The sequence below is a fragment of the Chenopodium album genome, chromosome 16 (assembly GCF_948465745.1).
Source record: "Chenopodium album chromosome 16, dcCheAlbu1.1, whole genome shotgun sequence".
Classification (NCBI taxonomy): domain Eukaryota; kingdom Viridiplantae; phylum Streptophyta; class Magnoliopsida; order Caryophyllales; family Amaranthaceae; genus Chenopodium; species Chenopodium album.
This window is the reverse complement of record NC_137849.1, coordinates 39,222,244-39,239,739: the sequence shown is the minus strand read 5'-3', so window position 1 is coordinate 39,239,739 and position 17,496 is coordinate 39,222,244. Positions and strand designations below refer to the sequence as shown.

At 37.4% G+C, this 17,496-nt stretch overlaps 1 protein-coding gene and 1 pseudogene across 1 annotated transcript; both read left to right on the top strand.

The window, feature by feature from the left end:
* The first annotated feature begins 5,256 nt into the window (after positions 1 to 5,256).
* On the top strand, positions 5,257 to 7,767 carry LOC145584255 (heat shock cognate 70 kDa protein-like; annotated as a pseudogene).
* Positions 7,768 to 9,729: 1,962 nt separating this feature from the next.
* LOC145584254 (heat shock cognate 70 kDa protein 2-like) lies at positions 9,730 to 16,330 on the top strand. The gene is made up of 4 exons (XM_081641139.1): positions 9,730 to 9,946; positions 10,806 to 11,776; positions 13,896 to 13,932; positions 15,666 to 16,330. Exons 1-4 carry the CDS (start codon positions 9,730 to 9,732, stop codon positions 16,328 to 16,330), a joined length of 1,890 nt encoding a protein of 629 aa, XP_081497265.1.
* Positions 16,331 to 17,496: the final 1,166 nt, after the last annotated feature.

Here is a 17,496-nt window from a genome sequence, read left to right as displayed (position 1 = left end):
GCTTGGAATTAAGCCAAAAGATAATATTTTGCAGGGAAATTAATATCTGATGATAAGGTATGTTATTATTATTTAATTGCTTTATATAAATGTTAAGCCCGTATATAATTTATTGTATTTAGTTTAACGGGCTAAGTTTAGGCCCTTGGCTTAGGTTGTATATATATACCGAATTAACAATCAATACAAACTAAGAATACACATTCTTGACATGGTATCAGGCCTAACTAAATACAAACCCTAAAACACCGAATTTTGCTTTCCTCTCCACGATCGTTCACAGAACAGAGCATCCATGGAAGAAGGGAAACTCGATCCTTCATCTCCTTTCTATCTTGGTACTGGAGATCAACCAGGAAATTTGATCACTCACGTGGTCTTGAAAGGCGACAATTACCTGGCTTGGTCGAGGGCAATTACATTGTCTCTTCGATCTCGTCGAAAATTTGGATTCGTCGATGGAACAATCACGACGCCAACCGAAAAGAAGAAATTATTGGATTGGGAAACAGTCAATTCAATGCTCGTTTCATGGATATTGCGCTCTATGGAACCTAAACTAGCAGCATCTCTGCCCTTCTTTGATGAGGCTCAACGTCTTTGGGCTTATTTAGAACAGAGGTATTGTGTCTCCAATAGACCGAGGTTGCAGCAACTTAGGTCGAAGATTACCGATTGTCGGCAAACTAAAAATATGTCGATTGAAGATTATTATACAACGCTCATGTGCTTGTTTGATGATTTGACCTGAATCAAACCTCTCCGAGGCTGCGAATGTGGGAAGTGCTCGTGTGATGTTACGGGTAAACTTGCGGCTGACAGAGAGGAGGAGATACTCCATCAATTTTTGTGTGGAATTGATGATTCGAAATATGCTGTGGTGCGTACGAATTTGTTATCACAGCAGCCTATGGTTGATCTAAACCGTGCATATCACACACTCCTTCGGGAGGAGGAATCGCGCGGCTTTGTTAAGGGGAGGGCTGACAGAGAACAGGTGAAAGATGCTCACGTGTTTGCCATTTCTGCAGCTCGCTCGAAGGGAATCCCGGATAGGCGGGATAAATCGAAACTATTTTGCTCACATTGTAAGAAAACAGGACATGACAACGAGGGGTGTTTTGTTTTTCATGGTTATCCTGAGTGGTGGTATGAGTTGAAGCACAAGGAGGGAACTACCGGGGGTAATTCTGCTCGTGCCAAGGCTGCTGCCTCTGATGGTAGTTCGGGGAGGCCTGCTGCTGTTCGCGCCAATGCAGTGATATGGGCAGCTTCCGCAGGTGGGGACAATGTGTCCCTGAGTGACCTCAAACCCGAAGATATTCGGGTTTTGCTGAATATGGCTACTTTTCAACAGGAGCGAGTGCAAGATGAGCTTGTGACTAATTGGATAATTGATACGAGGGCATCTCATCATGTCACCGGGAATGATTCTTGCTTGGTAGATGCTCGTTTGATATCACCGTGCCCTGTGGGTCTACCAAATGGAGAACAAGTTGTTGCTTTGAAAGAGGGTCGAGTCATTTTGACCGACAACATAATTTTGGAATATGTTCTTTTTGTTCCTAATTTACAATGCAATTTAATATCGGTGTCAAAAATGATTGATTCCTCTAAATGTTTTGTACGATTCACTGACTCTTTATGTGCTATACAGGACCAACGTTCGGGGAGCCTGATTGGAGCCGGTGAACGAAAGGAGGGACTCTATTATTTTCGGAGAATTCCTACAGTATGTGCGGTTCAAGCTACTTCGGTGTTGAGCTGTGGCATAGAAGACTCGGGCATCCGTCGGAAAGAGTGGTTAAGTTGATTCCTCCTCTTTGTAGTAGTTCTACTAAGAAAAGTTTGAATAAAGCTTGTACTGTGTGTCCGCAAGCTAAACAACATAGGGATAGTTTTCCTACTAGTGATAGTAAAGCAACTCGCATTTTTGAATTGATTCATTGTGATTTATGGGGGTCGTATAAAACTCCTTCCACTTGTGGTGCACGTTATTTTTTGACTCTAGTTGATGATTATTCAAGAGGTGTTTGGGTTTATTTATTAAATTCAAAAACAGAAGTTTATTCCGCATTTTGTTCTTTTTTTGCTATGGTTGCACGTCAATTTGGTGTGTCTGTCAAATTGGTGAGAAGTGATAATGGTACTGAATTCAATTGCATGCTTCCATACTTTAAAGAACAGGGAATTATTTTTTAGACTTCGTGTGTTGGGACTCCCCAACAAAATGGTCGTGTTGAGCGTAAGCATCAACATATTTTGAATGTGGGGCGGGCTTTAATGTTTCAAGGGAATTTGCCTATTGGTTTTTAGGGAGAGTGTGTTCTTGGGGCGGTTTATTTGATTAATCGAACTCCTTCTTGTTTGCTACAAAACAAAACACCATATGAGATTTTATTTGGTAAAGAACCTATGTTTGATGAGTTACGTGTTTTTGGCTCTCTTTGCTTTGCCCATAATAAAAAATCCAAGGGGGATAAATTTGCACCTAGAAGTCGAAAGTGTGTGTTTTTAGGCTACCCTCACGGAAAAAGGGGTTGGAAATTATATGATCTTGAGACGGGTGAGATTTTTGTGTCTCGTGATGTGAAGTTTTTTGAGAACGAATTCCTATTTGCTTGTGATAAGGAGTTGAATGTTGGCTCCGAAAAGAATGTTGTGATGGATAATACGAATGTTGGTAATGAGGGTGTCGACTTTGATTTTTTGGATGATTTGGAGGCGGTTTTAGAGGTAAGTGAAGCTAGCCGAGACTCACAACAGGGCACCACAGACCCTGCTGCTGCTGGCAGTACGGACCACGGCCCTCCTGCGGCAGGCGCTAGTGGCCGCAGCCAGCCTGCGGAGGGCTCTGCCTTACACAGCCACGATGTGGCAGGCAGTAGCTTTGGGCAGCAGAGTAACGCTGCAGCAGGCAGCAGCTTCGGGCAGGGGACAGACCCTGCTGCTGGCAGCGAGAGTGGCAGCAGCCGCTGCTGGTGGCAACGAGGGCAGTGGCGAGGGTGGCTCTTCCCTCTCTCTTGACATTGATCGTGGGGGTCGTGTGCGACGTCCACCGGGTTGGCATAAAGATTATGTGGCACATACTGTACAAGTGACGCGTCCTCCTAGTTCACCTACTCCATGCTCCTCAGGTACTCCTTATCCTATAGCACGTTATGTGAATTGTGACAATTTTTCCATGCGACACCGTATATTTCTTGTAGCTGTAATTGCAGGCACTGAGCCCCGTAATTTCAAAGAGGCTATGACAGATGCAGGGTGGCGAGATGCAATGCAAAAAGAGATTACAGCATTGGAAGATAATCAGACTTGGGTAATGGAAGTGTTACCACCAGGGAAGAAGGCTCTTGGTTGCAGATGGGTTTATAAAATCAAGTATAATTCTGATGGCACTGTTGAACGATTCAAGGTTCGTCTTGTCATATTTGGTAACCATCAGGTTGAAGGCATTGACTATAATGAGACGTTCGCTCCCGTGGCTAAAATGGTCACAGTTCGGACTTTCTTAGCTGTAGCTGCTGCAAAGAACTGGGAATTGCATCAAATGGACGTTCATAATGCTTTTCTCCATGGTGACCTTGATGAGGAGGTATACATGAAGCCACCTCCCGGGTTTCATTGTAGCAAACCAGGAATGGTATTTCGTCTTCAAAAGTCACTCTATGGTCTACGTCAGGCACCTCGTTGTTGGTTTGCCAAACTAGCCGGTTCACTCAAAAGGTATGGCTTTACACAGTCGTACTCTGATTATTCTCTATTTACTCTGAATCAAGGGAATGTCCATCTTAGTGTTCTGGTGTATGTTGATGATTTATTGATTTCTGGCAATTCTACTTCTGTGATTTCTGCTTTTAAGGTGTATTTGAGTGATTGCTTTCATATGAAAGATTTGAGTGTGTTGAAATATTTTCTGGGTATTGAGGTTGCTCGTAGTCCGGAAGGCATATTCTTGTGCCAACGGAAATACACTCTTGATATTATTGCAGAGTCCGGATTATTAGGGGCACGCCCGGCAGGTACTTCTATTGAGCAAAACCATACTCTGGCAAAATCAGAGGCCCCTTTTATTGATGACCCCGAGATGTATCGGCGTCTTGTTGGTCGTTTGATCTATTTGTCTTTTACTAGACCTGATTTGGCATACACAGTCCATATTCTGTCCCAATTTATGCATCAACCCCGTCATGATCATTGGGAGGCCGCTCTACGAACGGTGCGCTACTTGAAGGGTTGTCCAGGTCAGGGAATTCTATTGCGCTCAGATTGTGACTTACAGTTGACAGGTTGGTGTGACGCGGATTGGGCTAGTTGCCCTCTTACGAGACGATCGATTACAGGTTATTTGGTGTTTCTTGGCAATTCTCTTATTTCTTGGAAGACTAAGAATTGAAGCAGGATACCGTTGCTAAATCTTCTGCAGAATCTGAGTACCGTACGATGTCTAAGGCCACTGACGAGTTGAAATGGTTGAAGGCTCTTCTTGACAGTTTAGGAGTCTCGCATCCGCAAGCGATGAGTTTATTTTGTGATAGTCAGTCTGCGTTGTATATTGCGCAGAATCCGGTCTTTCATGAGCGTACTAAGCATATAGAGGTTGATTGTCATTATGTTCGGGATGCAATTCAAGACGGTATTATTAGACCATCGTATGTGAAGACCACGGATCAATTAGCGGACATTTTCACTAAGGCATTGAGCAAGCAACAATTTTTGTATTTACTTGGCAAGTTGGGCATTTGTGATTTGCATGCTCCAACTTGAGGGGGGGTGTTAAGCCCGTATATAATTTATTGTATTTAGTTTAACGGGCTAAGTTTAGGCCCTTGGCTTAGGTTGTATATATATAACGAATTAACAATCAATACAAACTAAGAATACACATTCTTGACAATAAATCATTTGTCATACTTCAATTTTATATGTTTGTTACTAAGTAATAACTTCTTAGTTAGGGTTTAGGGTTATGAATTTTTTCCTTGCCAAAAGTTTAATTTTTGCAAATTGTATGTTGTTTATCTAATTGCTTTCTATACATCATTTGGCATAGTTCAATCCTTCAATTTATGTGTTTGTTTGTTAGTAGCTGCTTAGTTAGGGTTAGAGTTATTAATTTTTAATTTTGCCTATAGTTCAATTTTTAGCAAAATTCAGCTTAATTTTGCAATGTTAACATCCTACTATAAAGGTATTAAAGCCTTTTTCCCCGCTCTTTTCTCTGTGTAGTTACTGGTTTTGGGTCTGTCTTTGTAAATGGGAGAAAAAGTTGGAGAATTGCCGGTGATTGGAATTGATCGTGGTACAACATACTCATGTGTTGCTGTTTGGCGTCATGATCGTGTTGAAATCATAACAAACGATCAGGGTAATCGTACGACACCGTCTTGGGTTGCTTTCACCGACTCCGGCCGCCTTATTGGTGAAGCTGCTAAGAATCAAGCAGCCTTGAACCCCATTAACACCGTCTTTGGTACGTTTCTTACTCTATCCCTCCCTGCTTTAGCTTGTTTTATTTGCTTGCTTTATTAGGGATGAGGGAGTAGATGTTATTGTTACTTAGTTGTGAGTCTTGTGAGGTAATATAATGAGTTTAGAAACAAGACTTTTCTGGCCTTTTGCCCCTTTAGATAAAATCAAGTGTATATATAGCCAATATAGGAACTTGGTACTTGTATAATTAAACAAAATGATGAAGTTCTTTCGTTGTTATCAATCTGGCTACAATTATTACATGCACTCCTTATATTAAATTGTCAAAGTTGATGAAGTATTCCTTGTATTGTGCTACAGTATATGTATTAATGTGTTTTACTGATTTCGAAGATATATTTGAGTACGAAAACGTGAATGTCTATAACCTGAGATATATAAGAATACTTGAGAGATTTATAGAGTTAAAAGATTAATTCATGTCAAACTTCTCTTTTGGTAATAATAACAAGAACATCTATTGTTTAGTTTCATCCTATATTAATTTTTGAATCTTCCCAAGGTTGCAGTATATATTACTCCGTATTGTATAAGCTTTTTCAATCAATTAATTATCATGTTACATTTTCTACACTGCTAAATTATAACCACCTCCCCTGTGTGCTAATCAATGACAGATGCAAAAAGGCTTATCGGTAGAAGATTCAGTGATGAATCTGTACAAAATGACGTGAGATTGTGGCCATTTAATGTTATAGATGGTACTGATTTTGGAAAAGAAGATAAGCCAATGATTTCAGTCTCCTTTAGGGGTGAGGAGAAGAGATTTACTCCCGAGGAGATATCTTCAAGGGTTCTTATGAAAATGAAAGATACTGCAGAGGCTTTCCTTGGAAAGACAGTAAAGAACGCTGTTGTGACTGTTCCAGCATACTTCAATGATTCACAACGTCAGGCAACTAAAGATGCCGGAACAATTGCAGGGCTCAATGTTGTTCGTGTTATCAATGAGCCAACGGCTGCTGCCATGGCCTATGGTCTTGACACCAAGGCTACTAGTGGCAACACTGCTGCGAAAAACATTTTAGTTTTTGACCTTGGTGGTGGGACATTTGATGTTTCGGTGGTAGCCATTGAGAAGGGACAGTTCAAAGTCAAAGCAATAAGTGGAGAGACGCACCTCGGCGGGGTGGACTTTGACAACAGAATGGTAAGTAGTTTCTTGGAGGAGTTTAAGAAGAAGCACAAAAAAGACATTAGTGGGAATTCTAAGGCTCTTGGGAGATTGAAGGCTGCTTCAGAGAGAGCTAAACGGGTGCTTTCGTCAACTTCTCAAACTACTGTTGAATTTGATTGCCTTTATGAGGGGATTGATTTCACATCAATCATAACTAGTGCTCGTTTTGAGAAGTTGAATATTGATTTATTTAGGAATTGTGTGGACACTGTTGAAAAGTGCTTAAGTGATGCCAAGATAGAAAAAATTGAAGTTCATGATGTTGTTCTTGTTGGTGGATCAACTCGAATTCCAAAGGTTCAGTAGTTGTTGCAGAACTTCTTTGATGGAAAGGAGCTCTGCAGAAGCATGAACCCAGATGAGGTTGTTGCTTATGGTGCAGCAGTCCATGCTGCTGTGTTGAGTGGGGTTGGTAAAAGCAATAAGAATATCGTACTTGTGGATGTCACACCTTTATCACTTGGTCTAGAGGATAAATCAGGGGAGATTTCAGTCTTTCTTCCGAGGAATACAACCATTCCAGCAAGGATTAATCTGGTATGGAAAACTAATAATGACAATCAGACAGCCGCCACATTCTACATTTATGAGGGCGAGAGATCCATTGCTGCAGACAACAATTTGCTGGGCAAGTGTAGAATTTCCGGCTTTCCTGCAGCACCAAAAGGTGACATCGAGTTTGATGTGTGTTTTGATATTGACATTGATGGCATACTGACTGTTTCAGCAGTAGAAACAACACAAGAAAGAAAAACCAAATCACTATTCTCAATCACCAAGGGCGGCTTTCAAAAGATGACATAGAGAGGATGATACAAGAGGCGGAAATATACAAGGCTCAAGATGATGAATACAGGAAGATGATAAAAGCTAAGAATGCACTTGAGAATTATTCTAACTCCATGTGGGAAACAGTTTCTGATTAGGGAATAATTGAGAATGACAGTGATAGGAAGCTAAAAGATGTTATAAAGGCGATCGAGCAAACAATGCAATGGCTTGAATTGAATGCCGATGCTACTGAGGCTTCCAAGTTTGAGGAGAAGTTGGAGGAGCTGGAAAATGTTTGTCAACATCTTCCTTCAAAGACATACTAGCTATTGCACGTAGAAAAAATGTTTGTTTCTTTTTTATTTGTTTTACTTGGAAACTTATTTAATTTAATTTTTTTTCACATGGAAACTTATTTGATTTGAACTTTGAAGTACTGGTGTAGATTAAATTGTGTTTATGCTATTTGAACTACAAAACTAGTTATTGGCCCGGACGATGCCCCGATACATCGTATTTTATAATTAAGTTTGATCAAAATTAATTAAAACGGTTAATGTTAAACAATACAGATTATAATCAAGTGAGTGATGAAAAATATAATAATCTATATTATGTTTTATTAATATATATATTTAAAATATATACATGTCAAATTTAAATATGGAGGTTATACATATGAAAAGTTTTTCATGAAAATTAAATATTATTTAGAGAATTAAAGTTATAGAGTAATATTAATTAACTACACATTACTATAGAATTCAATGCAGTGAGAAAAAAATGATATACATAGGATGATACATGGCGCACATGTGGCAATAAAATATGCGACAGTAGTAACTGCTCTGCCCAAAAGCTCAAAAGAACAGGACCTTAGTCAGTATTCTAGTGTTAGAGTGAGGATCATGAGCGAAGAGAAAAAAAAAATATTATAATGTAGGTTGCTTTGCCAAAAAAATAGAGTATAACACTATAGAAAAGAAAAACTGCATTATTAAAGAATATTCAGTTATTAATTCTGTATTAAAATAAGGTACAAAGTATTGCCTTTGTTTATTTCAGGGATTAGCTTTTAGGACTTTTCATCTAAGAAATTATTTACAGTTTAAGGACTATAGATTAAAGTCAAATTTTTAAAAATTAATTACTTCCTCCCATGTTTTTTACTAGTACGGAGTACTTTTTTAAGTGTTTTATTTTGACTTTTTTAAGTATCTCATTTTAATTTTTCCTTTATTTACATACATCAATTCAATCAATTTTAAATTTTTAATGTTAAGTACGTAAGATAAAAATATAATTTTGAAAAAAAAAGATAGTATTTTTTTTTTTTTTTTTTGAGGAAATATTAGGCCGACAGCATTATTAAATCATAACAATCTATGCCAAAATAATACTCATAAAACTTTGAGGAAAGGAGAGTAAAATGTGTCAATTAAATTGAGGCACCTATAAACATGAGGAAGTAACTCTTAAAAAGCTAATCCCTTAACTTGATTGCCGTTATTATTTGTTACGAAGTACTGTATTTTTTTTAAAGGCAAATGTTGAATATGATTGAATTTTTGAGTCTTTAATTTTTGAGTCTTTGACATGAGTAACTAAAAGTCAAACGACGTCGTGAGAGTCTGTTGGACACTTGGACAAAGAATAAACTCATTTTGGTGCTAATTCATGTACTATCATGTTACTTCACTGTTTATATCTTCCTTTAGAAGCCAGAGTGTTTGTTTCCTAAAAGAAAAAAACCAGAGTATATTTGTGGTCTTCTTCATCTTCCTAACTTCCTTAACTTGGAATTAAGCCAAAGATAAAACTTTGCAGGCAAATTCAGCACATAAAGTATGTTGTTTATCTAATTGCTTTCTACGAAGTATACATTATTTGTCATAGCTCATTTTATTTGTTTGTTTAACTGCTTACTTGCTTAGTTTAGGTTCAGGACTTCAGGGTTATGCTTTTTTTTTGAATTTTCAGACAAAAGTTTATTTTTTGCAAAATAGTACTCGTATGTTGTTTATCTGACTTCTTCTTAATTATACATCATTTTTTATTGTTGAATTCTACGAAGTATTTTTTTTGTTTGTTAGTTACTGCTTAGGGTTTTGATTTTTGATTTATTTTTTGCCAAAAGTTTAATTTTTTACGGCAGATTTCAACGTCATTTTGCAATGCTAACATCCTGTTATAAATTGGCAACTAATACTATGTTAGGAACTCTGAATTTCAAAAATTATTCAACTTTTTTCCCTCCATTATCTGCGTAGTTACTGTATTTGGAGCTAATGGGAGAAACAGTAGGAGAATGGCCGGTGATCGGAATCGATCTTGGTACTACTTACTCTTGTGTTGCCGTTTGGCGCCATGATCGTGTTGAAATCATAACAAACGATCAGGGTAATCGTACGACACCATCTTGGGTTGCTTTCACTGACTCCAGCCGTCTTACTGGTGAAGCTGCCAAGAATCAAGCATCCTTGAACCCCATTAACACCGTCTTTGGTACAATTCTTACTCTATCTTGTTAAGACTATTAAGATATATATTTTGGGAGATTGTTTCCTTAATTATAGATATTGATTGGGTACTGATATTATTGTGGATATCTTTGAGTTATAATCGATCTTCCAAAAAACAGGGTTTTATTTTTTTAAATGTCTTTATGTGATGAGATTCATATAAGGTATAGAATTAGGACTTGTTTCGTTTTCAATCCCCTTACCCCTTTAGCTACGGTGTATAGGAAGCTAGAACTTGTAAGATTGTATGAGATGATGAAATTGTTTTCAATCCAAAAAATTGTTTTGTATGATGCTTTTACCTGTTTGAATGGTTTGTCCCAGGCCTTTTCCCATTGAAACTTTTTGTAAAATCAGTTCACATTTTCTCTTTGGTTATTAAGTGTGCCTTAAGCTCTTCACATCTCGGCCCCTAAAATTGTGAAAACCTTTAATTACTTGTGGCTCAGCTTAAGTAAAACATAAAATTTATCATATTTCAAATTTAAATTCATAAGTTATGTATTCCATACATTTTATTTGATATTATTTGCAAAATATATGTAAGGAAATGGATGTTGGGGATATCTAAAATATGAAAATTTCCATCAGCTTCAAATTTCATGACCACGCAACAAATTTAAGGGCTAGAATAATTTTATGTCAACCTTCATCTTTGGTAGTAATAAAATAACTACTCTGTACCTTATTTTTAGTTTCATTTTTATATTAATGTTGGAATCTCTTTTAAGTAGCATTTAATATATAATGTTGGATTTTTACAATCAATCTTTTTTCTTTTTTATAGTATTTTCGACTCTACTAAGTTCTAACAACTTTCCCTGCATGCTTGTCAATGATAGATGTAAAGAGGCTTATTGGTAGAAGATTCAATGATGAAAGTGTACAAAATGACATTAGATTGTGGCCATTTAAGGTTGTAGATGGTGCCAAATCAGGAAAAGGAGATAAGCCTGTAATGATTCAAGTCACCTATAGAGGTGAAGAGAAACGATTCACACCTGAAGAGATATCTTCAATGGTCCTTCTGAAGATGAAAGATACTGCAGAGGCTTTCCTTGGCACCACAGTAAAGAACGCTGTTGTCACAGTTCCTGCATATTTCAATGACTCCCAGCGTCAGGCAACTAAAGATGCCGGAACCATTGCAGGACTCAATGTTGTCCGTATCATTAATGAGCCAACAGCTGCTGCCATTGCTTATGGTATTGACACAAAGGCTATAAGTATTGATGCTCCTGCAAAAAATGTTTTAATCTTTGACTTGGGTGGTGGGACATTTGATGTTTCTTTAGTAGGCATAGAAAAGGAGGAATTTATAGTCAAAGCAATAAGTGGAGACACCCACCTTGGCGGAGGGGACTTTGACAGCAGAATGGTTGGTAATCTGGTAAATGAATTTAAGAAGAAGCACAAAATAGACCTTAGTGATAATCCAAGGGCTCTTGGAAGGTTGAGAGCTGCTTCGGAGAGAGCCAAAAGGGTACTTTCCTCAACTTCTGAGACAGTGGTTTCCATTGATTGTCTTTTTGAAGGCATTGATTTTACATCAACCATTACTCGTGCTCGTTTTGAGAGGCTAAACATGGATTTGTTTAGGAATTGTGTGGATACCGTTGAAAAATGTTTAGTAGATGCCAAGTTAGAAAAGCAGTATGTTCATGATGTGGTCCTTGTGGGAGGGTCAACCCGAATTCCTAAAGTTCAGCAATTGTTGCAAGAATACTTCGATGGAAAGGAGCTTAGCAAAAGCATAAATCCAGACGAGGCTGTTGCTTATGGTGCTGCAGTCCATGGTGCTAACTTAATTGGAGTTGATGATCTGAAAAACTCTATTGTTCTTATTGAAGTTACAGTGATGAAGAATCATTGTTTGATCATAGTTTGATTGAGAGAAAAATGTAGAGGAGAAGAAGAGGAAATTATTGTTGAATGATCAAGTAAGTGATCAGAAGAGAGGATACAGCTATATATAGTCTAGGCAGTTATAACAACCTGCACTAACTAATTATTACATCAGAAGGAATCTGTTATAACAAAATATCTCTAACAAACTATTATCTAGTCATCATCTGACGTGGCATAAGCTATATCATCATCAATATCCCCCCTCAAGCTAGGAACTGTATCAGAATACATTCCTAGCTTGGACATGAGCTTGTTGTGCTGGAAAGAACTCAAGGCCTTAGTCATAATATCAGCTAGCTGTTCTGCTGTAGGAGTATAAGTCAACACAATCAAACCTTCCAACACCTTTTCCCTGGTGAAATGACAATCAAGCTCTATGTGTTTAGTGCGTTCATGGAAGACAGGGTTCTTCCCAATGTGTATAGCACTCTGGTTGTCACAATGTAAAGCTACAGGCTTCAAATGCAGGACATTCATCTCTGTAAGCAACCTTACCAACCAAGTAGTTTCAGAAGATGCAGCTGCCATTGCTCTGTATTCAGCCTCACTTGAACTTTTTGAAATAGTGGGCTGTTTCTTTGATTTCCAAGAAACTGGAGATTTCCCCAACAATAGAACATAACCTGTCACAGATCTCCTTGTGTTGGGACAAGCAGCCCAATCTGAGTCAGAATATGCTGTCAGGCTGAGCTGATCAGTAGCATAAAGAATAATTCCCTGACCCAAAGTGTGAGCTATGTATCTCAATACATGCTGTAAAGCTTTTACATGTTGTAGTCTTGGCTTCTGCATAAACTGACTTAAGGTCTGAACTGAGAAGGCCAAATCAGGTCTTGTATGTGAAAGAAAATTTAATTTCCCAACAATCTTTCTGTAATGTTGTGGATCTGAGTACAGTTCTCCTTCTTCTGCAAGTAACTTCAGATTTGCTGGTAAAGGAGTCTTTGCAGACTTTGAAACATCCATATTGCATTCTAGCAACAGCTCCTTTGTAAACTTCTTTTGTGTCATCACTATTCCAGCTTGTAAATGACTGATTTCAATACCCAAAAAATAATTCAAGAATCCCAGATCCTTTATACTGAACACATCATGCAAATGATCCTTGAACCATTTAATTTCTGCCTCATCAGTACCAGTTACTATTATATCATCCACATACACTACAGCAAAAGTGATCATACCATTAAGCCTTTTAATGAACAATGAATAATCATTCTTTGATTGTTCATAACCCATCTTCTGTAACTCTGAATTCAGCTTGGCAAACCACTGTCTTGAGGCTTGTTTCAAGCCATACAGTGATTTATTGAGTTTGCAAACCTTATTTTCAGCATTTGCAACACCTTGAGGAACTCTCATATACACTTCTTCAGTGAGATCCCCATGCAAAAATGCATTGTTAATGTCCAGCTGATACAAATTCCACTTTCTGCAAGCAGCTACAGCAAGTAGACACCTCACAGTTGCCATTTTTACAATAGGTGAGAAAGTTTCTAGGTAATCCACCCCATATTTCTGAGTATATCCTTGAGCAACCAACCTTGCTTTCAATCTCTCTATACTCCCATCAACTTTTAACTTCACTTTATACACCCATTTGCAACCAATGGGTTTCTTACCCTTGGGTAAAGACACTAGATCCCAAGTTCCATTCTGAGCCAGAGCATCCAGCTCCTTTTTCATAGCTTCAACCCAACCTGCATCCTGAGAAGCTTCTAAATAGCTTGCTGGTTCTGAAATTACAACAGTCTTGTTGATCAAAACTTTCATAGGAGAAGGCAGCACATCAAACTCAACAATATTACACCAGTGAGTACTTATTGTGTCTGTTACACAAACATATTTATCCAGGTAACTAGGTCTTTTTCTAGGTCTGCTTGACTGTCTCAATTCTGCAGATTGAGATGTGTTTGGAACAACAACTTCTTGTTGAATTTGAGGTAAGGAAATAGAGGTAGGTTTAGACATAGGTATAGATCGAACATCATTTTCATGAAATGGTTCAGGTTGTACAATTTCAGAATCAAACTGAAAAGGTTCAGGAATTGTATATGTTGTGTCTAGGTCAAAAGGAGTATGAACTGGTAAGAAAATTGGATATTTTGTGGGTTTATCTTGTGTTTCAAAATGGTAGGGTAAATGTTTCTCATAGAAAATGATATCCCTGGAAATAAGCACTCTTTTGGATTCCAGATCAAAGACTTTATAAGCCTTTTGATCTGGTGGATAACCTAACAGAACACATGGTGAAGATCTTGTATCAAACTTTGTTCTACCCATTTTCAAAGTAGATACATAGCACAAGCAACCAAAAACCTTTAAATGCCCTAAGTCTGGCTTCTTTCCATTCAGCAACTCATATGGAGAAACAAACTGTACAGAACTCAGAGGCATTCTATTTATCACATGTGTAGCAGTCAACAAACATTCTCCCCAAAACCTTTCTGGAACTCTTGACTGAAAAATCATTCTGGAACCTTGAGAATAGTTCCTGTAATTCTTCTTATAATCCGCAGCAAAAACCATAGATCTATTATTTATCTCCTCATCAACCAAACTAGCTTGTCTTTGCTTCTCTTCTTGAACCAGTAACTTGTAAGCCATAGAAATCGTTGGCAAGGGCTGCATCATCAAGATGTTTGTTCTTACAGCTGTGAACTTATTGTCAAGCTTCATCAACAGCTGCACAAGTCTTTCTTCTTGCTGTTGTTTTAGAAAAATCTGAGTACAAGTACAACCAGAACTAGTACAGGAAGGCAGAGGATTCATTTGATTAATCTGATCCCATATTGCCTTGATCTGAGTAAAAAACTCTGTAATAGAAGTATCTGAACCTTGTTTCAGATCTGTCAAAGACTGTTGTAGTGAATACAACTGAGGTCCAGAAGTTTGTGAAAATCTTTCTTCAAGATCTTTCCAAATTTCTTGAGAAGTAGTCAAAAACAGAACACTTCTAGCAATAGAATTCTCAAGAGACCTTAAAATATACGAAATGATGATAGCATCACAACGTTTCCAAGCAGCACAATTAGAATCAGATTCAGAAGGTTTTGGAAAAGTACCATCCACAAACCCTAGCTTATTCTTAGTAGCTAAGGCTATCATCATACTTCTTTTCCATTCTCCATATCCTTCACCAGAAAACTTCTCAGAAACAATAGGTAACGCAGTATTTTCAGAAGGATTGATGTAATAAGGTGAAGTAGGATCAGATGTTACTGGAATTGAATTTGCTGCCATTTTCAATCAAAAATTGAACTGAAAATTGAAATGCAGACAAAATCGAACGATCGAAACAATGATATTATCAAAGAATTTGTTCAAACTCTCAAGATTTTGATTAAATCCGCAGAAATTTGAAACAAGAATAGCGATAAAAATCGATGAATTATCGATGAAAATACGCTGATTATCACAAATTTAGGAATAATGCGGAAGAATTCAGGCCAAAAACTTACTGAAATCACTGTAAAACATCGCAGAATCTTCACAAATCTTCAAGAAATTCCTGCTCTGATACCATATTGAAGTTACAGTGATGAAGAATCATTGTTTGATCATAGTTTGATTGAGAGAAAAATGTAGAGGAGAAGAAGAGGAAATTATTGTTGAATGATCAAGTAAGTGATCAGAAGAGAGGATACAGCTATATATAGTCTAGGCAGTTATAACAACCTGCACTAACTAATTATTACATCAGAAGGAATCTGTTATAACAAAATATCTCTAACAAACTATTATCTAGTCATCATCTGACGTGGCATAAGCTATATCATCATCAATAGTTCTAGTAGACGTCACACCTTTATCTCTTGGTATAAAGGACGTTAGTGGTGACATGCATGTTATAATACGAAGGAATACATGTATTCCCGTCAAGATGAAAACCACTCGTTATACTGTGGAAGACAATCAGAAATGTGTTGATTTCTGCCTGTATGAGGGTGAGAGGCCTATTGCTGAGGATAACCATTTCCTGGGCAAGTTTAGTATCTATGGTTTACCTCTTGCACGCGAAGGTGAAATTGTTTTTGATATGTGTTTTGAAATTGATGTCAATGGCATTCTTAAAGTGTCTGCAAAGGAAACAAGATCTTTAAGAAAGAACCAAATCACCATCACGAACCACCAGGGGCGGCTTCAAAAGGAGGAGATAGAGAGGATGGTGCATGAGGCTAAAATATACAAGGCTCAAGATGAGGAACAAAGGAAGAGGGTGAAAGCTAAGAATGCTTTAGAGAGCTATGCCAACATAATGTGTGAAGTATTTAATGATCACAGTAATACGGAGATTGGAGATGATGAGGTGAAGATGAAAGATGCTGTCGAGCAGATATTACAGTGGCTGGAGGGGAACTCTGAACATGCCGGAGCTTCTGAGTTTGAGGAAAAATTGGAAGAGCTAAAAAGCTTGTGTACGCCTTATCCTAGCCAGAAGCGCCGAAGAGGACTTTAAGCTCGGCTCTTGAACTACTTGGTTATGCTCAAGAAGTATGCTGAATTGCTGATCTGACTGGAGATTTTATTGTCCTGTAATGAATTATATCTAATGTTGATTGTATGTTATCAGTACTCAGTAGCTCAATTTATTGTTTCTACTTACGTGCTGTATTTTGAGAACCTCCTCTTTATGTGATTTTGATGAACGGAGCTTCATATTATGCTTTATTCGTGAGTCGTGACTCGCTTTGAGTCCATCTTGTTATCCTTTCCGTGAGCAATAGTGCTGTCTTTGGATAGAAATCTTCAATTAGCAGTATAATCTTCAATCAGCAGTTTTAGTGTAATATTCAATGTTGTACTGTGGCTGTGGGTGGCTTGTAGCGTTGGACGATTTGCTAGGAATTAGTGGGTTTGGCTTTTAAAATCACTAATTTATAATTACCAACATTAGTAATGTTTAACAATTAATTGACAAAAAATTTTAATTACTAAAACCATTACTATTACTTCATTACTATTACTTCGTACTACTCTACTAACAGAGTACTGCTAATATTAGTAGTTTAATTTAATACTTAAGTGGCTTCTCAAAATGCATCATTTTAACTGTGTATATTTTGTTAATGTTCTTCTTTCACCATTTAAAAAGTAAGTTTAATAACACTATAAGTAGTATGGTATATTAGATTAACCCAACAACCATTAAAATAATGGATTTTATTTATATATATGTAGTATGAACAACCATTATACTACGTAGTAGTGTTATCAATAAAATGTGGTTTATGAAAAATATAAATTCCCTTAGTCACTAAAAGAACGACCTTTTTAGGGAGTTTTTACGGGTATTCAGAAAATTAAGTTGGAAGTATAAGTGTATGGTAAAACTAATAAAAATACTACCACTGTTAAATGTTATGTGTAACTTTGGGGTATTATTTGTGAGATATAAAATATTCCAAATTTGCACATAACATTTAACAGAGGTAGTACTCCCTTCGTTTTTAAATACATGCTTCATTTCTCCCTACGCAGAGTTTTAGGAGAAATTGGAGAAAATAATAAAATATGGAGGTAGTGGGGGAGGGGGGAAGAATAAATAATTGTAAAAAGCAAAAGTAGTTGAGAAAATTGGAGGAAAGAGAGTATGAAATTAATATAATATGATTTATGTTTGGT